At 38.1% G+C, this 22660-nt stretch overlaps 1 protein-coding gene across 5 annotated transcripts in view; it reads left to right on the plus strand.

The window, feature by feature from the left end:
- NCOA7 (nuclear receptor coactivator 7) overlaps positions 1–22660 on the plus strand; it is a 150945-nt gene that overhangs the window by 91246 nt on the left and 37039 nt on the right. For 4 of the 5 annotated variants that reach the window (XM_087444053.1, XM_087444057.1, XM_087444054.1 and 1 more), the window contains 5 exons: positions 3792–3905; positions 4481–4606; positions 6136–6320; positions 10522–11549; positions 12203–12371. In XM_087444053.1, coding sequence (XP_087300179.1) covers positions 3792–3905; positions 4481–4606; positions 6136–6320; positions 10522–11549; positions 12203–12371 — 1622 coding nt within the window. The remainder of the gene's footprint in view (positions 1–3791; positions 3906–4480; positions 4607–6135; positions 6321–10521; positions 11550–12202; positions 12372–22660) is intronic. The other variant, XM_087444055.1, reaches the window with a different exon arrangement.

The raw sequence follows: 22660 nt of genomic DNA on the forward strand, positions 1-22660 counted from the left end.
GGGTACACTATGGCTATCAGTTTATTTTAAATTAGGCAGAATTTTGTTTTGATTTGATACCATAACAAAAATAGTCATTCTGGCAAAGGCCGAGACATTCAGCAGGACTGTCAAGAAAAGGCCACACAAATTTTTTCCTCAGGTTTTCACTACTTTATTTGTTAAACGGAATGAAATTGACGGATTGTGTAATTTTGCCACTCTTGGTTAATCCAGCAAATTTTCTTCAGTACCTTCTAAATAATAAGATATTCTTGTATTTCTACTTTAAAACTACGTTTAGGGCCGGCCCCATGGCTTAGCGGTTAAGTGCACGCGCTCCGCTACTGGCTGCCCGGGTTCGGATCCCGGGCACACACCGACACACTGCTTCTCCGGCCATGCTGAGGCCACGTCCTACATACAGCAACTATAAGGATGTGCAACTATGACGTACAACTATCTACTGGGGCTTTGGGGAGAAAAAGGAAAAAAAAAAAAAGGGGGGAGGATTGGGAATAGATGTTAGCTCAGAGCCTGTCTTCCTCAGCAAAAAGAGGAGGATTAGTTTGGATGTTAGCTCAGGGCTGACCTTCCTCACAAAAAAAAAAAAAAAAAAAAACTACATTTAGCTGGTAAATGTAAGTGGCCCAGTCATTGGCGGACCCTAGGCCAGTGGGCCAGGTTTCCAGTTCTATCCACAGAACTGCTTGGTAGCCATGAGCACATACTGGTTCTGTTGTTGGCTTACTTGAGCATCTTCCTGCATCTCTGCGTTATAGTGATGTTTAATTCTTTCAGGAGAGATATTACTACTTTTAAGTACAACTTCATTCAGGGAATGGTGATCTTGTTTTTTGCATTTCTTTCAAGGGCAGCACGTGAAGCCAATAGGCCATAAGTTGGCCAGTTTATTGTGCTTTTAGTGTTTATGTTCTTGTCAAAAGGAGAACTTAGTATACTTCTGGTACCAGGTACCTGAGCAGAAATGTGTGTTCAAACTTTTCAAAAATTAATAAGTTTTCATCTCTAGGAAAATTAATGGTTGATTTCAATCTCTTTTTTGGGTTTTTTTTTTAATGACCTGGGATATTGTTGCATAATGTGTAACTGACCCATAGTGAAGAACCTAGCCATATATTTACTAATTCAAAGCTGAAGACTATAGTCACTGGAATTTAGTAAAATAATTTAGGATGATTTTTTATTTTTTTTACTGTGTCCATAAACAAAATATTGGTACTAGATTAGGTTCCAGTAGCCAATAGGAGGTGTAAAGACTGTTTTAATCTGCCTACTATAATGGTAAAAATACCAGAAACAGGAGCCCCAGATCTTTGTTTCTGACTGGCCGTGTAGTAGCTATTTGACCTGGACAAGTCACTTCCTTTTTGGACCTGAGTTTCCTAATCTCTGAAATTAGGCCTTGGGCTGCATTATCTCAGATGTCCCTTCTAGCCTTCGCTGTGCTGTCCAACCCTCATATACCTGTTAGCTGTCCCAGGCCCCAGCTGTACTCATGATTTTGCTGGCAAAGATAAGAAATTGAGAAGAGTGAAATTGATTGAGGGGCTTGCAAAAATTGTAGATGACCTTTCGCTGTCAAGGATTTTTAAATACTCTATCTTGGTGCTTGAGGTGTAGGTATCCCTCTCATCTCAGTAGATCTGATAAATCAAAACCAGTTTTATCTGTTCTGGCTCCAGAAAACTTGAGACTCACCCTTCCAGAGACTGATTTGATGGTTATATTGAGGTAGGAAAGGAAGCTGGTCTGGCTGGGTGAGTGACACATGTAAGAAGTGACTTTTCAGAGGAGGTTACCTGGAAGCTTGTTGAACTAAATCTTACTCTAGACTTTTTGTTGCTTCAAAAGACCAAAAACAATATCAGACAAACTTAAAAAGAAGTAACTGAGGCATAAAAAATTTTTGGAAGATCCTGAGTTTGGCTATTAGTGCTGAAATTTCTATCAAATTTGAGAACATGTACAAAGAAGATACTTTTTCAAGTAGTTTATCTTGAGCACATTCAGAAGTTACCTTGCGGATAGCTGGTTTAAGATGTTTTTATACTCATGGGGCACCTTGGCTACACGTGCTTAGAAAAATTTCTAGGCTAAAGTAATGACAGCTTTGTTTTATGGTAAAGAACTTGAGGACCTCAAATCCCCCATTTGCCTATGTTTTGGAGCAGACCCAGAATGATTTTCTGAAGCCAATAGGAAAACTTCACCCCTGCCCACAATCCAGGCTCACATCCACATTGAGGTAGCACATTTTCTGGCTAAGCTTCCCAGCGTTCACTTGTCACCTCTGTCTACAGTGCAATGAACTGTTTAAGCACAGGAATCGCCCCTTTGATTTGGCATTTAGAACACGTCAGACAATAGAATCTCAACGTATGTTGCCTAACGCTTGTCAAGAGCTCAGATGCAAAAAAGATGTGAATGGAGGATTGCTTGGAAGAAATGCCATCCGTTCATTCCTCTAGTCTAGATACATAAATAAGAGAGCTGTATACCAAGACCACATAATTTACGCTCTTTGTAAATTGCTTTTATGGAACTTTGAACCTTGGCGTTTACCTTTGACCCACATTGAAGACATGATAAAGAACAGTCCTCTAAAACTGGTTATTGTATTTGCTGTCGATGTGTCAAGGATGAACAGTTCAGTCTAGGACACTCCTTAAGAGACTTAATGGAGAATACTTGTACTTCTGAGAAACTGATTTGTTTTTATCTTATGGAAATTGAATTCTGCTAACTAATGAGGTCTATCCCTTTGCATTGGTTATTTGGAAACTCAGAGCCAGTTTTATGGGCCACCTCTCAAGAAGTGTTTGTTCATTTTGGAGCACATATTTTCCATAGTAATCAGTCCACATCTTATTTCTCCTTGATGTTTTTCCTAGCTTTATCATAATGTGTCTTTTGTTGTTGCCTCAATTTTTTTCTGGATTGAAGAGAGATTTAAATAACTCAAGTTAAAACAGAGATATGACTGGAAGGATGGGAGAGCATGGATAATAATATTGAACAGTTGTTATGTGATTAGTTCTGAATTCTGTTTTATAACATTAGAGGTCATCATTTTCAGACTGTACTTGATATATGCCAAAATGTAGCATGTCTCATTAAAAGAGTATTGAATGACAGGATCATAATAATATTTTGAGAACTAGGGCGTTTTGCAGAAAGAGACTATTTTGTACAATTTGGGGGATTTTAGTTTTTGGTTTTAGATAACCCAGACAATGATGGAAGAGAAATTATTGAGATTATTGATTCTACCTTGTACAGTTTATCGTATAAGGACTCACTACGTTAGCACTCAGAGCCTGCTCAGACTTAGCAAGCCTGGATTTGTTCCATTTCTTCCTGACACAGGTGTTATGTTTAGAAGCATTCCATGCTGCTCTCTCCTCTATTCCCTTGTACTGTTAGTATCCTTCCCTGGAAGACTCTTCCCTCCCTATCCAAATCCTACCTACTGTTCAAGGCTTCACTTGGACCCACGCGTTTGACTTGACCTGCCCAGAATTTGCACCCACCTTGATCTCCCCTTTTCTGAGCTCCGGCAGTGTCTACAGGTGTGTTCTGTACCTTTTTCACTGCACACATTCATATTGCTGAGTATCATTTCATGGATTAGTCTAGAAGACCCCAAGTTGCGTATGAGTTCTGTGAAAGCCAGCTCGGTCTTAGTCATGCACCTAGCGTGGTACTGTGCAGAGAATAACTGATCTAAACACTGTCTAGTGGTTTGCCTGATTCTTGGTACTCAACCAGCTTTTCTTTCCCATTCTCAGGTTCTTTTTGTGCCAGATGCCAACTTTCCTTCCGGTACCATAAGGTTATCATCTTCCAGTCCTGGTGCTACTGTCTCTCCTTCATCATCAGATGCAGAATATGATAAACTGCCTGTATGTATGTCATTCACGCACTGATGTTCATATTTATCAAAAATATTTTTTGGGTTCTATATGCTATTTTTACAAGATTTCATCTGAAATTCCCCTCAAAGGGGTGGGGTTAAGTAATTTGTCATTAGTTGAGAGAATGCAAGCTAACCAAAAGAAACTTGTTCACATTTAGGTCTCAAAGGCAGAAATGCATGCCTCATTTACATAAAAGTATGTAGTTAAACTCTCAGTGAGACCGATAGTTTATTTGTGCTACTTTTACTCCTTTTTCTGAAAGATTTGAAACATGAGTCAAATACAAATTCTTTCATTTAGGTCATTTTCTAAAGACAGTGATGAGCCATTTTTATGGGTTCATACAAATACACTTGTTCTTTTTTTTTTTTAATCTTGGTTTGATTTGGATACTTATTGTTATATTTGTGATAATTTTGAAGGACAAAGAACATTTGCTTTTTTTTTACGTTCAAGTCAAATAGAAACAGTTACAGGGAACTTATGTGGCTTGATTTATATAAATAATCTGTTTTAAAAAAGGGCTTCTATTTGATTTTGGAAATTTTTGCTTTCTAAAGGATGCTGACTTAGCAAGAAAGGCCTTAAAACCTATTGAAAGAGTCTTATCATCCACTTCAGAAGAAGATGAGCCAGGCGTGGTAAAATTTTTAAAAATGAATTGTCGATACTTCACCGATGGAAAGGTATATGGCAATGTAATTTGTTTCCTTTTCTTGGGATCTATGGAAAACTAAACTAGGTTCCAAATTACTGAAGGCAGGCTACATTAAAATATCTTACCCGTAGTTTCAGCTTAAGATTTCATGGCTGTCCATTAGTTTTCCCCTGATGGATCCTTGGCATGTTACTTGCTGAGGGAATAGTGATCATTGAGCGGAAATGTGATTCTTTGTGACCTTGGATTTATGACTTTATCTTTCAGTTCTTGGCCCATAAATTGTTAGGGAGACAGTATAGAATGTGTTTAACAGCAAATTCTGGAGTCAGACTCACTGAACTTAAGTTGAAATTTAAATTCCAACTCTACTACCCACTAGCTCTGAAACCATGGGCAAGGTATGTAAATTTCCTAAGCTTCCATTTTCCTCATCTATAAAATAGGAACAATAATAAATTTAACTAATAGAGTATGGTAATTAAAAGAGAATTCATGTAAAGAGCTTAGCACTTAACCTGGAAAAACAGTAACCTCTCAACCCGTTTGCTGTTGGAGATGCTAGTATGAAAAATGTCTGCTATGTCATATTTTTAGTTTTTTAGTGGTTGGAATTTTTTACAAAGAACAAATCTGACTTCTAGTGAGCCTCTTAAAAAAAGGGTTATGTTGATATAAAGTGAATTCCTGTGCTCATAGTAGAGACTTCATGCCAGGTTCAAATGGTAGGAAAATACATTATTGATATGCACTTAAAAGTTTGGCCACCAAGAATAAGGAATGCATGAAATGGAAAACTTTTCACAAAGATGATCACTAAACTCATTAACAGTACTAAAATAAATTATTTACCTAAAGAGAGTCATCTGTATCCTGCTGTCCCTGGCAGATAATACCCCTGCGGCCAGCAAAGTCTATAATGTAAACTGACCAAACTTCAACCTTTTAAGTTCCCACCAAGCTACTGTTTTCTGCTTTTAATTTCCATAGTTCAGCTATTTTCGCTTCTGGCTGCAAAAACTTCATATTCCCATTTGTGTTGAATTTTGTTGGATGTAGGCTTTCTAATAATTTTAGAGAAAAATAGTAGGACTGTTCTTTGGCGGCATGACTCTGAGACAGCCGCTCCCTTAGCACAGTACCACGCACTTGCTGGACACGTGGTGCATATGTGCTAAGTGAATTGTGAAGCACTCAGTTCTCAATCAGGAAAGCTCTTGGGACAGCCCCTCTCATTTTACAGACAGGGTTGGAGAATCTGAGACATACATGTGTGCTCCAAGATCCTACGACAATTGTACTGATGTGGCAGCTGTGCCAAAACCAGGCTCTGTTGATTGCCATAGCAAGACAAGTCTGTTTTCTCTGCCTCACCACACAGCACCCAGCATTGCATTTCTTCAGCCTGATTTTCCAGCCCTCATGGAGGGGATGTGATTGTCATGTAGGATCCTGTGGTTCACAAAGTCAATGGAATGGCAGCATGAGTTCATCAAAGCTGCTGTGGTTGGTTGCATCTTGCCTGTAGTGATTCTGTCCCGTGCCTGTCTCCTGCAGGGTGTGGTCGGAGGTGTCATGCTTGTCACTCCTAACAACATCATGTTTGACCCTCACAAGTCCGATCCTCTGGTCATTGAAAATGGCTGCGAGGAGTATGGCCTCATTTGCCCCATGGAGGAGGTTGTTTCCATCGCACTCTACAACGACATTTCCCACATGAAGATCAAAGATGCCTTGCCGTCGTAAGAGACATTTCTTTGTTTACCAGGAAAAAAAAAAGGGGGGTGTTGGGAGAATTAAATGGAGTTAAAAAGTGAGGGCATTGGAAGGAGTGAGAGATTGGGTAGAGGTGAATCTGAAGTTGGAGGATTTGTCCACTAAATTTTAAGAAGATAGAAAAATGAGAGGAATGGAAGTGATAAAGTCAATGATAGGGAAAAATTGAGCATATAAAGATGAAAGGAGAAAAGCAAAAAAGCCAGCATATAAAAATGGTATTTGTTTGGCTTATTTTTCTGAAAAACAATGCATTTCTTAATGAGTTTAGGAAAGAAGATGTGGAGTTTCTCTGAAAGAATTTCAGTCTGATTACCAGACTAAAATGGTGAGAGAGATTAAAGAGAGACTAAAATAGTAAAAGAAAATGGTGTTGTCTTCTTGGTTTAATTGTTAAGCAGAGTTATGTTCTTCTTCATTCAAGCTCTGGGAGAGATGCTCTTCCCAACTCATGTCTTCCTTTAGTCCTACATGGAGAGAGATTGGAGTGGATGGTGCAGGGGCCACTACCCCTGTAGCCAGGTGACCTTAAGTGGTGTGAAGAGGGAATAGTACTAGTTCATTTTGTCTCTGAAATGTAGGTGAATCTTACTTTAGTTCTAATTACTTCTGGCTTGTTAAGCTGAGTTTTTTGTAAAAAAGAGAAGGAAGCTCGCCATGAAGAAAGAGAGTTAAGAAAGCTCAGCAAATGGATTCCTTGTAGCGATAATCTGATTCTTCTTGTCATTTTGTCAGTGTGTCTGTTTCTCTATGCTAGCAGTAAAAATCTTTAAAAACTCTTCGTGGTGATAGGAAGGTAGAGGTAAGCAATGGGTCTAGCAGTGCAAAGGGAAACTAGCCCTTGGGACTCATGAAAAGTAGGGAAGATAATTAAGGAGCTAACCCAGACACAGAGTCCTTAGGGGGTTTATGCCAGCAGGTTCCCCTGGACTCCTGCAGCCTGTGGCGTCTGATCCACTTGGCCCTTACCGACTCCAAGGCACTGAAGAGACCACCAGAGCCTGGGCACTGAGGTGGTTCTAAATTCAGCCAGAAGCATCCAAGTGAGAGGTTTGGGAGGCCATGTAGCAGGGCAGATGTTCTGCGTGGTGATTAGGTCTGGAGCCACACTGCCTGGGTTCCCTGGCTCCATAACGTACCTGAGTTACTCAATCTCGAGCCTCAGTTTTCTCATCTATAAAATGGAATTAATGGTATTCTTCAGCTTATAGAGCTGTTATAAGAACTAAGTGCATTGCTATACCAAAACTCTTAGAAAATTGCCTGGCACCAATAAATGTAGGCTGTTATTATTTGAACCTTCAATTCACATCTGAAACTCTGTTCATTGTTCTGTGGGAATCTTGTTATCTGTGCAGATTGAGGCTTCTAATGCATCTTAGTGCACACCTTTTGCCTGGCAAGGATATGAAGATGAGTGGGTCATGGCCCCTATCCTGTGGTCTCCTGGGTGTAACAGACAGGTGGATAGCACTGTAAACACAGAAGTGCGTGCAGCAGTCCATGGGAACCCATGTGAGGGGGTATCCAACTGCCTTGGAATCTTAGGTGAAAAGGAGGAGAGGAAGTGAAAAGAGTTAGTTTTGGAAAGAAGGAATGAACCTTGCATTCTCTGTGACAAGAGGAAAGAAGATAAGACTAAGTAAAGATGGAGTTGACTTTGGAAGTGGACGGCCAGGTAAATAGGGGCATTTCTTGCCCAATGATGGCTTCTAATGGAGTAGTACTATTGCCCATCTTCAGCTCAGGATGTCAGGTATTCTTTTTACTAATAGAAAGGGAAGGTACATCTTTACAGAAAGATTTCTCTCAATGTTGAGATTGTGTTTATTGATCTGGGATACAGGGCTAATGCCATAGGTGGGGGGAGAGAGAAGAGTTAAGAATTGGCTCCTAATGTGTTGAAATTGTTTCAGAGTTGTGCATTGATTCCTGCCTTGGATGCAGGTATATAAAGACTTTTCAGTCTAATGAACATTGTGTGCACCAGTGAGCAAAACAGCATGTGTGAGTGGAATCAGTGTGAAATGAACTTAGTATTGACTTCAAAATTCCATCAATTGTTTAAAAGTTTAAAACAGTTTAAAATTGCATTATTATTAAAAGTTGTGTGGTAAAACAAGAAGTACAAGTTATCTAGCTGCACTGTGCAAATAGTTTTTAAAAGTGTGTGTGTGTGCGCACGCGTGTATGTGTGTGTACAATCTCTGCATCCTCACTTTCAGGCTGTGTATTTTTTATGTAGGACATTTTGTAACTCCAGCTGCCACAGACACTAGGAAGGGAAAACCTGAAGAGATTATTGATCATCATTAGGTGCCTGGCCGTGTCTAGAAAACATTAACAACAGAGCCAGTTGACACCACTACGTACTTTGCCCCAGCAGTGCTTGGCAGCTGCAAGGCAGAAAAAGCAGATGGCTAAATTAATCCCAGCTTGGATTAGGTAGAAGAAGAAGAAGGGAAGAGTGGACAAGAAGGTAATAAAGGAGGCTGATTCCAGTTTAGTCAAATGTATTCTGTGTGGGGGTCAAGCTAGGTAGAGAAGGAAGAGATGAGAAAGGGACTTAAATGTTCACGGAAGGCAGTTTTGCTTATTAACTAAGTATGTGAGAAGCTGGGTTTCTTTGTTATGGGACTTCTTATAGCCTTTAATATGCCAAATTAAATTTTGGGTCCTAAAGTGGAAATTGTACCACATTATAGTAACTTATTTGACTCTCGGATTGAAGTGTCTTTTAACATCTCCTGGAGTGCTTATAGAGCTGTTATAAGAACTAATGCATTGTGTAGAACATTTTTGTGTGTGCAGGTTCCTGCAGAACAGAGACACTGTCACAGCATCTTTTAGCATATGGCATTTAGGGGCTCAATGAATGCTTATTGAATTGAAATGAATTATAAATTAAAGAGGCTTTTTAAAGCATTTGTCAGAGCCTAACAATTACGTAGGCTTTCATTTTCTATTGGAAAAAGCATGGATGTTCCCATGCAAGTGATTTATAAAATAACTTTGGGGAGATGGTCTTGTAACTTGAGAACTTCCTGGTACTTTGTAGCTTTATTGTCATAATTATTTCCAAGCCAGAATAATAAAGTATTACCTGAATATGATATAGCCTTTTTAGAGAACTTATTTTTGAAATCTGAACATGTTATTTTTAAAGAGGGTTTTTATATCTCTGTGTTTTAACCCAGCATCGACACTAAGGTACGTGAAAATACGGGTTAATCAAGATATTTCCAGTCATAGTTGAAAAAGTATGTTTCGTGACCATTTATTTTAAACTGTAGAGATCATGTTTAATCATGTGTAATTCAAATTTGGGTAGTGAAGCATCTGTGACTAAGGAAAAAATAATTGACTGCATCCCAGGACAATGTGTTTCAGCTGATAAGCCAGTTGGCTATCTCCATAAAGTAAAATGATATTGCTATAAAATGAAAGAGTTAAGAAATTTAAACTTATTAAGAAATTTAAACTAAGTATATAAGTAAGAGTTTATTTGATTTACTTTTCTATAAATATTTAAACTGTAAAATGGAGCAGGTGCTGTATATCCACAGTAATAGTGGAAGCTTCCTCTTGCATTTCCCTTGGGAGTAGAAGGATGTCTATTATTAGAAGCATCAGATCCTAAGTCGTGAGACCCAAAATTAGGGTTCAGGGACAGTAATTTTACAGAGCAGTTAAATGAGTAGCTACTCAGTCAATGAGCTGTTCAGAATTAATGTGGTTGGTTTATATACTATTTTATAAAAAGGAAAAAGTTTGAATATTTAAGGAATTTTAGTCATACTAAAACATTTCCTCTCCTTTGTTCTTTCCCTCATGAAGATCAGAAACATTATGTCATCATTAAAAATCTAGTGGGTGGCATCTCCATGTTCATAATGACTTCAAATACCATTCATGTGCTTCTAGTAGGATGTGCAGCTCTCATGGCTTTTTGTTTTGCCACTTCTTATAGTTGATTTATGTTTCATTTTGAAGTTAATTTCTTGATTTCATTTCTTTATTCTAAAATCATTTAAACATAAATTTAAGTTGTGGTATATTTATGTTTTGATTTTGGTTGGGTTTTGTTTTGATTTTTGCCTTTCCTCCATTTTGTTTTTGGTTTTGTTTTTAACATTCCATGTGCCCCCATCATTTTTCCCCCGACAGTGACCTACCTCAGGATCTTTGTCCTCTGTACAGGCCTGGAGAATGGGAAGACCTGGCTTCAGAAAACGATATCAACCCATTCAGTAAGTTCAAATCTCTCAACAAGGAAAAACGACAGCAGAATGGAGAGAGACCCATCACTTCAGATTCCAAAACAAGACCTTTGGAGAAGTCAACAGAATACACACATACAAAGCCCTCAGACAGCTCTCTGTCAGGAAAGTTAAAGAAACTGGAATCCTATAGAGAGGCAACCACTGGATCTACCACAGTAACTAATGTCAGCAAGGAACCTTCTGACACTCGGGCTGCATTTGAATCTATAGCCAAAGAAAATTCCCTTTTAGGGGAAGATGATGACTTTGTTGACCTGGAAGAACTTTCTTCTCAAACTGATACTGGAATGGACAAAAGAGACACCTCGAAGGAGTGCCTTTCTTTTGACTCAGAGGAGCTAAGGAAGACTAAGTCACAAATAATCAGTTCTGCTATGGAAATGCGGGTGCAGTCAGCCCTGAACTTTTCAGGAACAGAGAGTGATGCTGAACTGAAGGGAGCCCTAGATTTAGAAACCTGTGAGAAGCAAGATATAATGCCGGAGGTGAACAAGCAGTCTGGTTCCCCAGAAAGCCAGGTGGAAAACACACTGAACATACATGAAGATCTAGATAAAGTTAAACTCATCGAATATTACCTTAATAAGAACAAAGAAGGGTCACGGTTATCTGATAACTTGCAGAAGGCAGAATTAAGTGATGACAAAAGTATTGAACCAGTGGGAATAGACATCACCCTTAGTAGTTCTCTTCCCCCAACTGAGGGCAGTAAAGAGCCAGACAAAACCTGGGTGAAAGAGAGAGCACCCCTTCTATTGCATCTGGGCTCTTCTACAGAAGAAAAGATGAGTAAAGAGTCTCCAGACTCCTCTTTGAAATCTGCTCTGGACAACAGTTGCCAAGGCGCACAAATGGATAATAAATCTGAAATTCAGTTATGGCTCTTAAAGAGAGTTCAGGTACCCATTGAAGGTAAGCCATTTTTCTTTAGTGTCTTTATATTCTGTTGTATAGTTGCCTACTAAAACTTGCACATAGGGTAGCAAAAGTAGTACCATTGTTTGAGAACAATGTTTTCTCAATAGAGCATATCTTTACTGATACATTAATAATTGGGAAAAAAATTAGCAATATGTGGTATCTGTTTTGGAAATTGAACCACATAGATTTCTATTTCAAAAGTAGTTTGCTTTTTTTTTAATCTTTCCAATAACTTTCCTCTTTTATTTTGAATTTTTAAATTTAAAGGAGTTTAAAATGTTTTTGAAGACATTTCAGTTCTAAACGGAATTGCATTATGGTGTGATCAGATCCTCAGTACCATTCATTAATATGTATTCTCGTGGGTTGTCACAATTCTCTACTGTTTGTTATTGTATTGGTTTTTATGCTTATTCCTACTACGTAGCATCTCATGCGATGTAAACCAACCTGAAACATCCAAAGCTTTTTCCTTTTGTGCTAAAGAAGGTCTGAAAGATTTAGTCTTAATGTGATGATGTTGTTTGATGTTTCTGCCATGTTCTGACTTTGCGTCACTAAGAGGGGATTGGACACTATTCTTTGTAAGTTGAAAGGTTTTACTATCGCCAATATTGAGGAAGATTTTTTCATGTGTGTTTCAGATATACTTCCTTCAAAAGAAGAGAAGAGCAAAACTCCACCCATGTTTCTGTGCATTAAAGTGGGAAAACCAATGCGAAAATCCTTTGCCACTCACACTGCGGCCATGGTCCAGCACTATGGCAAACGAAGAAAGCAGCCAGAGTACTGGTTTGCTGTTCCTCGGGAGAGGTGAGTGTGGGCTAAAATGGAAAATCTGGTGGTCAATTAGATTCTAATTGCATCTTGATTTTTTTATTTAATCTTAAAATACTTAATTTTACTCGAATAAGAAATTTCTCTTAAATGTACTTTTTAGAATTTATAGAAGGATATTATTTGAGTAGCTTTCTGCTAAAGGATGGTTTCAGGATAGCAAATTTGAGATCATCTTATGTACCGTGTGGTGAACCGCTTTCGTAACTTTCTACCCAGTTGAATTTTAAGTGAAGGAAGATGTAGGTATTCTCAAATGCCAGTAATTGGAATTGCCCTTCCATTGAGAATAAAGGAGCACGGTGGAGCAGATCCAAACCCCTCTAAGTGCAGTAGAGAGGCATGATTGTAATTTTTAAGTGCTTATTATTCTGGGGGAACTAAAGATTGCTTTGGCCTTCTGGAGGGAGTATCTGTGACTCAGCAGCATAAGAAACGTGACATGAGATCACCTGGGTGGGTTCGAGGGGCTGTATACCTCTAAGGAGATTTGTATTTTTAAATTACCCAAGAAAAAAAATTTATTGGTTTTGTAACAGTCTAGGATAGCAGGGATGGTGGCATAGAAATTCTTCAGCAGTATATCACTGAGGACATCTTTATAATAAAAATAATTGGGAAACATTATTTTTAGAAAAAATAAGTTTTTCTTTTGTATATATGGTAGAATACAAGACCTTTAAAAGATCTTTGTAAAAGACCTCTACAAAGGCCTTGCAATTACTTTTCAAAATTGTTAAACCCACACATTTTTCCTTTTCCTAACTAGTCGTTGAGCATCATCATTTGGGCAGACTTTTTGGCTAACACACCTGCCAAGAACAAATGCACTCAGTGAGCTTCCTTAAGCATGAATTGTTAATAGAGCAAAATGAAATTATAAGCAAGGGCACACCTTCTGGCTGATTAGTACCCAGAATGATAATTCTCATCGAGAGAGTTGCCTTTTAATAAATTATAATTTAATGTGGAAAATAATTAACAGCATTTTAATTAATGAATTTGCTAATATCTTTTCCCTTTCTTAGACACACACCCACCTTAACATGCACATTAAACCTAATTTGTTTTGCATTTATGAAATGGATTCCTCTACCTGTGCCTGCAACCCCCACAGTATCTCACTGAAATGATAAACTAGGGGTACTTGGAGATAAAAAGAAAATGTCTGTCTTTTATTATTTAAAAATGTTTTAGCAGAAGCAATGTAAATTTCTGAAGCCCTGTTAAAATCAGAGTTCTAGAATCAAATTCACAGCTGGACAATACCTTAGAGATTAGGCCATTTCCTGATTTTATAGGCAAGGAAAACACAGCACTGAAACTTTCAGCTACATTGTGGGTTGTGGGGACTTCCCAGGTCTATCAGAAAAACTACTCATCATATATGTCACTTTTTCTCTGGGAAAATGTGTTGTTTATAATATAAGAAAATTGGTTTTTTTTCAATTTTATAATCTTTAATGAGACTGTGTGCACCAAGGACTCTTCTAAAATAATTTTAGCAATCCCACACATGTAGTTATGTTACGGTCATTCTTTAACCCAGAAGAAATCTGTATGCTGAAATGGTCCTTCTCTTTGACCTCTTATACATGTGGCTTTTGTGAGCTTTTTCAAGTAGGTCACTTTTGAATTCCATTATGTTGTATTTTATAGTGTCCATGACTTACTTGTCTTTGGCTAGCAAATAACCTGACACACTTAGTTTTCTTTCTTGAACTAATTATTAATCAACCAAAGATTTTCTGGGAGGCATTATATTTCACTGTGTTGATAAATTTTTTTGTGTGTGTGTAAATGTTAGGAAATTTTGTTTTAATTGCTCTTTTATGTACTTCTATGTGTACCTGCCGTAGAAGAAGCCACTTTTTAGTTTAAGATTGGGAAAGATGGAGGAATCCTAAAGTTAATTCCCACTCAGACCTCCAAGTGCACAATAAGAAATAAGAAAAATTCATTTTGGTTTCCAATTTATGAAATTCTTCAGAACTGAAGGCTCAATGAAGTCCTTAAGGAGCCGAGAAATGGCAGGCAATGATTTTCTCCCTCTGATAATGATTTCTAGATTCCCTTGCTGCATCAAACTGAGTATTCCTACTTGTCTTTCTATTTAATGGATGCTGGCATGCATTGGAGTTTCAGCTCATCCCAGCAGTGGCTCCCTTTCTAGGTTACACTGTCTTCTCCGAGACCTTTTCTAGATGTGACAGCTTATTCTCATTGGCAGGTATCTTTGACTCGTGCAATGTACGAGAGCTCCATGTCACAGGAGAATAATTTTGATGTTGACATAACTTCACAAATGTGTCTCACTATTCTCTCTTATTCCTAAGACTTCTTTTAAATGTTTGGTTTTTTTCCCTTTTTGTTATTATTACTAAGAAATTAACTCTACCAAAACATTCCTTCTTCATTTACAATGTGCTCTAAGGCTTCCTTAACACCATCACTGAATGAATAGTCTACCAAGTAAGAGAATGGGAGGAGCTGAAGGCAGGGAAGCAGTGATGGGGCCCTGCGTGTAGTCTGTCTTTATCGCCTCTGTTTTTAGTCGGGTTTTTTCCCTGCAAGCCTTGTTACTAAATTTACATACTAGAAATTAGAGATGTGAAGTAGTTAAAAACTGCCTAGATATATAATAGTTTTATTTAACTTGGGAGAAGTTGTCAGAAGATCTAAGACCACCATGGATCCAGAAAAGGTAGTAGTTTCTTCTTGCACACTCATATACTGCTACTTGTGACATGTGCACATCCACTGAGGATCGAGTTCATGTCAACTTTAAACCCTCCCTGTCTCCACTGCAGCTTGCAGAATCATGTACTTCTCTTGAATCACCTGAAGATGACAGTGGTGTGCTTGGAGGTTTGCCAAGTGTCCAGAACTGGACTTACAAACCTGGGACATCCAGGCTTTTCCTGCTCTCACTGGATGCTAATTTAAACATGAGGACAGTGGATAATTCTAACTTACTTTAATCGTCTAGTACAAGATTTCTCAACTTGAGCACTACTGACATTTTGAGCTGCGTAATTCTTTGTCCTGTGCATTGTAGGATGTTTAGCAGCATCCATGGCCTCTACCCGCTAGATGTCAGCAGCACCTTCCCAGTTGTGACAACCAAAAGCGTCTCCAGACATTGCCAAATGTCCTCGGATGGACAAAATCACTTCACATTGAGAACCACTGGTCAAGTATTTGACCATTAGACTGAGGCCTATACACCATTCTGAAAGTAATTGTGAGCTGTAATAGCCAAATAATTTAGGGATTTGATTACTTAAAACTTTATTCTATTTGATTATATTCACAGTATTTACTTTGAATATTTACAAATTTACATATACTTTGTTTCTTTTACTAAACCTTAATTATTTTTGCAAAAGGATTTTTGCAAAAAATTTTTTAACTTAGCTATTAATCTGTAGTTTTGTATCTTTAAAAACAACACTATTGTTCCTAAAGGAATATTTTATCTGGAAGGTAATCTAAAATTGATAGAGTACGACAAGTAATAAGGTTGTTGGTATTACAAGCGTTTATTTTTCACCTTCACTTTGCACAAGACTGTGCTGGAAGTTATCTGAGGCATAAGAAGAAGACAATAGCGTGTCCTGCCCTGGAAGAGGTATGGAGTCTTGGGCTGCCCTGCCCTGGGCAGTGGGATAATGAGCCCCAGCATCGGACAGAGATGACTGAGAATTGCTAGGAACTGTGGGCCCTAGAATGAGATACGTTATCCATTTGAAACATAATTTCTTAAATTGAAAAATGGATCATGGTGAGTGTTTAGTAATTGGATCATATTTGAACAAACAATTATTGAATGCATAGGTCCTGGCAGGCACTGGGCTGGTTGTAGGTAAATAAGACTGGGACCCTACCCTGGGGAGCTTATGCAAAGCTGTTGAAAACAGTTCCTAGCACTTTGTAGAGACTTAATATAGATTGTCTTCCAAAGATTTGGATACTCTTCTTTTTTTTTTTTTTTTTTTTTTTTTTATTTTTCCCCCAAAGCCCCAGCAGATAGTTGTATGTCATAGCTGCACATCCTTCTAGTTGCTGTATGTGGGACGCGGCATCAGCATGGCCGGAGAAGCAGTGTCGGTGCGAGCCCGGGATCCGAACCCGGGCTGCCAGTAGCAGAGCACGCACACTTAACCGCTAAGCCACGGGGCCGGCCCTGGATACTCTTCTATATAAAAAATACAATTATCTTTTTTCTTTCTTAATACTAGGAGATTATTTCCTTTTTTAGAAAGAACCAATAATTCCTATTCAAATTTAAACTTCTCTCTTTTTTTCCAATTATTTATGGTCTCTTAATCTCTGAAATGTTTTATAATAATTGATTTCATATTATCTGGCTTTTAAAATAAATAAGATGGAAGTGGAATTAAATAGCAGGAATTACGAAGAATTTGCCAAGTCATGCATAAATGTTTAATCCAAGCTGAATTAATTGGTTAGTGTGATTTGGGTAATAAGTAAGCTGATAAGAGAGGGGAAGTGGGAGAGGGAGAGCCCGTGGATATTAAAAAATTTTTTTAAACTTGAAAATAATTATGCTAAGATAATTTTAGCAACACTTGAACAAACAGAGAAGCAAGGATGGGGGGAGCAGAATCTATTTTGCAGTCTGCTTTGTTCCCCACTTAATATGTTACGCATATCTTCCACATCAAATACTATATTATTATATGTACATGAACAATATAGTTAGCACCCCCATTATGTTTCCTGATTGATTGAATCATTCCTGCTTTGGATAGTAGGTTTTCCAAATTTTTTGCCATTATAAGCACTGCTACATTAAACACCTTTGTAAAATCCTTCAAGTAGTCTTTCCAAGTCAGTAGATATGTTTAAGGCTTTTAAATGCATGTCGCGCGTGAAAGTGTGCAGTTTACGCACCACCAGCATAAGAGTGCCCTTCCCCACAAGCTGGGAAATCTCAGTAGTTATGATTCTTTATGTTTCTCAATTTGATAGATGAAAAAAGAAGCAAGTGTAGCGTTAGAATTGTTTTATTTTAAAGTTGAGTGCTTGTTAAATATCATTTGTTTGATATAAAGTCACTAGTGGCCTGAGGATTTTTATTCTATGTGACTTCTTTAATAATAAATTTATTTGTACCTTGATATACAAATATATCATGTTTCTCTAATCAGCTTCTAATTAAGATCAGCAAGCCATTTGATTTGTGTAGGATGGTTATATTTTGTGCCTGCCCACGTTTAGAATAAACTCATCGTATATGTTGATTCGGTTTTAGAAAGCATGATATTTCCTTATATAATGTCAAGAATAACTGAAGTTCCCAAGCACTTTATAATAGTTGGGATCTTTTTATAATTTCAAAATTAAAATGTACCCATGAGCACACAGGTATCTGTCCTTTTAAAAGGTGCTTGCATTTTAATTTTATAAGATTACTTGCATATCCATCCATTTATCTATCTGTCTGTCTATCTGTCTGTCTATGTATAGTTTAAAGACTATTTTAGTCCAATCTCTGTTGATTTTAAATTCTTTACTATAGTAAATACAAATTGGGATTTATTTCCCTTTTTCACATTTCTAGTAGTGGCAGCCATACATACAAAGACCATGTATGTAACCTTTTGGCCATCAAAGCTATATTGTATTGTTAGGAGTGACTGGTTGATGGCAGATCCTATTGAGGATCTACCTTTTAACTCTCTTTGTATTTTTTTTTTGTCTTTAAAAAGTATTCACTCTTAGTTTTGGAATCTTTAGAGTAAAGCCTGAAAGTCATGAGTACTGGGCTTTTCATGATGTGCCATCCATCTGAAATCTTATTCATTTTCAAACTGTCGGTGGGGGGCGGCTCTAAGCTTCTTTGGACCCTGATAAAATTCTGGTGCCTGAATTGCAGCTTTATAAAATGCATCAGATTATTCTGATTGAGCACATACTTTACAAGGATGCTTCTGTGATATCTTCATCATCCAAAGTAGGATTCCCACTCTTAAAATCTCAAAGGGGAATATCAAAGAAATTAACTCACCAGCTCAACTATCAATTTCCCCAGTTCTAAGTCAGAGAGGGCTAAGAGGGCAGGCAGTGCACTCACTTGGTGCCCTCCTTGACTCCATGCCAGGCGCGGTACTCTGGATGCCACTTTGCGTGGGTTACCTCACTTAATACTTGTGATAGTTCATGAGGCATGTGGTATTATTCCCCATTTTACAAATGCAGAAAGTGGGACACACTGAGTTTCAACACCTTGCTCTAACTGGCAAGTATCAAATCCAGGATTTATACTCAAATCCATTTGATTTCAAATCCCATTCTCATAACTAGACAACAGAGCAGGCAGTTAAACTGTATTAATTATAGTCTTTATTTAGTCTGACAAATCACTTAAATGGGCGTGGGAGAGGGATATTTCATACACTCAAAGTCATTTCTTGGCCAGTGAGGGAATGAATATTTTCATCATCCGCAAATTTATTCATCTCCTTGGACTTTGCTCAAGTAGCTTCCACCTAGACTAGACATGTTTCAGTGATCATGGGGAGAGGACATGGCTGATACTTTATGGATGATGCTCCATGGTGCTCATTAACTGAACTGAGGTGGTCTAATGGGAACATTGTATGGAAATAAAGAGCTTGATTAAAAGGTCCTTTCTCTGATATTAGATGTTTTAACTTAGTTGCAGGCTGGTTCTAGCATTGGCTGATTATTAGAATGAAGTTTTATGTGTTATAGTGGTCATCTGGCCAAAAACAAAAGCACACGAAATTCATCCTATGAAGCTAATATTACAAGATCCAGGTTCCTTATTTTACTGACTTACTGTGAACACTGCACCTTGTACCTAAACGACTGTTTCCTGTTCTCTAGTTCCTCCCCTTAAAGTCTGTTTTGTACCTTATGGCCACAATAATTTTCTAGAAAGGTATTTTGATCTTGTTATATTGCTGCAAAAAAATATCTTAAGCCCTCAGAATTAAACTCTAAATCCTTTGTCTGTTTTTAAAAGCCCTTTGCAGACTGGCGTGCCTTTCTAGCTTTTTCTTGATCTGTCTGAATCTGCGGCTTTACCAAGATTGGCCACTTTATGGGCTTTGCCCAATAAGTCTAGGACTTTTCTAGCTTGGCATCTTTTTTAAGTACCATATTCCTGAAGTCAAGTGGTTCCCCTCTTCTCTACCTGTGCAAATCCTTGTTTCCCAGAACAATACACTCTACAATGAGCTCTCCCTGGAGTGGCAGTTACAGTGCTTTCCCAGCCTACACCTGACCAGTGAACAACCCCCAGGTGCAGAGGCATTGCGAGGGGGAATCGAAGTCTGGCACCCTTTCCCCTTAGCGGAGCAATCGGTCTCTGTTTGGTAATTTCCCTAAATTCAGAAATGTTGGGGACTGAAGGCTGTGGAGAAATGTGTTCTGTGTCACAGATACGAACGTGTAGGATTTAACAAAGAATTCATGGCTTAGATCAATGGGTGCCAAACTTAGCTTCGTAATAAAGTCAGCTAGGAACCTTAAACATATGGAGTACCTGGTCCTTCCTTGGACTTTCTGCTGCTTTGGATTTGGGTTAGAACACTAGAATCTGTTTGGCATTCTGCATATTGTGATAAACAAAGGGGTGTTATTTTGTTCCTATTTTACTTTCACATTCTATAGTGTTTGCCACCCTCTTTCCTTCTATCATCCCTTCCCAGTCTTTCCTTCCTCTGTTTCCTCATTAAATGTTACCCTTTAAATGACCCTCTCTGTTTCTCACTATCCAGTCATGTGCCGCATAACAACATTTTGGTCAATGACAGACTGCATATAGGTTGGTGGTCCCATAAGATTAGTATCATACAGCGTAGGTGTGTAGTAGGCTATACCATCTAGGTTTGTGTAAGTACACTCATGGTGTTTGCACAACAATGAAATCACCTAATGACACATTTCTCAGAACGTATCCCTGTCATTAAGTGATGCCTGACTATATATATAATTGCCTAATTCCTTCTTATATGCCAATCATTTCCAGATGTCTTCAGTTTAGAACTTTCTACTCATCTCCAAACACATATATACCTAGTAGTCTTCAATACTTGGATGATCCACGGGTAAAACAAACTCAAGACAGATCTTGCCTTAAACCGGGTTTCTTATTTCCATCTTTGTCCCTGCCACTGTCCTGTTTTCTCCATCACAGTAACTGGTACCACCAGCCATTCAGTCCCCAAAGCCAGAATGTGGACATAATCTTGCTTCTCAGTCATCTCCCCGCATCAGTCAGTCACCACATCCAGCTTATTCTATCCATTTAACATCTCTAGGATCTCTTGCTCCCATTCTGACCCTTCTGTGGACAACTGGCCGTTTTTCAACGTTAAGAAATGTGCATCAGACTTATTGACTGGCTTGGGATGCCTAACTTCCCCCCTTTACCCACCTCTCCTAAGTGCACATATTAGGTCAAATGTCTCCTCTAGGAAACTTTCCCTGTCTGGTTTAGATGCCCCTCCACTGTGCCCCCACCTTTGTCATAGAACTTAGCATACTCCTCTACAAATGGGGACTACTTGTGGCTTTTTCCTACTGGACTTTAACCTTAGGGCAGGAACCAAGTCTTATGACATTGTGTCCTAAAAACAGCATAGGGTCTAGTATATAATATACTCCTAAATGTTAGTTGGATGGTTGCATAAATAAATTAACCTATAGACTAATAGATAAAAATGTTTGAATAACTTATTTCTTATAATAAAAATAATGTATAGACTTTATATAATTAGAAAAATCCAAAAAAGCAAAAAGAAAATTAAAAGCTCAAATTTTGTTACACAAAGCTAACTACAATTTATTTTTATTTTTGTAGCCTTTTGACCTTTTTCTATGCGTGTATTAATGTAATAATAGTGTATGTATAGTATATATATATATGCTATTTTGTAAACTCTTTACTTAAAAGATTATCTTTCTCTGCCGTTAAGGATTCTATCTGAAGCATTTTGTGAGCATGCATGACTTTGGTAACGAGAGGTAAAAATCATAAAAAGGAAAATTCTCCTTTTAAACTAATTTCACAATGAGAAGATGTCCAAGTCCTAAGGACCTTCATGAAGACTAAGCAAAATGCTCTTAAGAACATTTTCCTTAGACAAAAAGAGATGAATTAAAGGCATCACAAACCGACCTAGTTTTCTAGCATGAGATCTTTAACCATGGTTAATGCTGAATTTTCTCATCAGGTCACCTTGCTTTTAATGGGCTCAGGGCTAAATTGAAATCTTTAATGACCGTCAGTGCCAAGAAGACCATAGTGTTGAATAGCCTTTAAAGTATTGTACTTTCTAGAACAACTTAGGCCTAATTAGTCAAACCAGGTATCTTTCAGAATACAAACCCTGTGATTTTTAAGTATCTCACACCATTATGTCATACTGTAATCTTATAATGATGTTTTAAGGTGAGAATGTCACTAATAAAAAAAAAAACCAAAAAGGTCTCCAAAGCAATCCCTAAAGGAATTATCTTTCTCTCTTTGTATTTAACACAAGTTATAAGTTTTGGAAAACTGCTGCACAAATATAAGCTATAGGATTATTAGTTGCTTATGTAAATATTTTCCCTTCTTTTTTCTTAATACTTTAAAATGTTTTGAAATGATATTGCTTCCTCTTATTCTTTTCCTGGTCACTTTACCTTTTGTTTTATCACCTTAAAGTTCTAGAAATTCGTCACCACCATCCAGAAGCACCTTCTTAGGCAGCCACCCTTCATAACTTCAGTAACCAGCTTTGGCAAATGCCTTGAGTTAATCAGTGACTCTACAGCCAGACCTAACCTCATGAAAAAATAACCCCCTTTATAAGTGAGCTCTCCACTGTGCTGGCTCTGCTTTCTGTTGGAGGAGTGAATGCCAGCACTTTGGAGAGGAGCTCGTCACCCGTTTCCACCGTAGGGTAATGAGTCCCTGCCAATGGGTGCTGCACACAGTGTTTGAGAGTAAGTATGCAGAAACGGTAATTATTGCAAGCCTAAATGCATGCAGGAGCCAGGTAGAGGAGTGGAGGGAGGGAAGCTGGGGCCAGTGTTACCAGGGAACAGCTGCCGTGTACCTCCGACCCAATGTCGCTACGTGGGAATGGTGTTGCTAGATCTTCCCATCATTTTCAAAGAAAGTTGAAATAGGGATTATGTGTGTCAAATTTCCCCGTTGCTTAAGTATTAGCCACTGTTGGATTATTTTTTTTTTTTTAAAGTAGTGAGCAGACCGAAAAGAA

Source organism: Ceratotherium simum, chromosome 19 (genome assembly GCF_057802395.1).
Source record: "Ceratotherium simum simum isolate JZ-2026a chromosome 19, ASM5780239v1, whole genome shotgun sequence".
Lineage (NCBI taxonomy): Eukaryota > Metazoa > Chordata > Mammalia > Perissodactyla > Rhinocerotidae > Ceratotherium > Ceratotherium simum.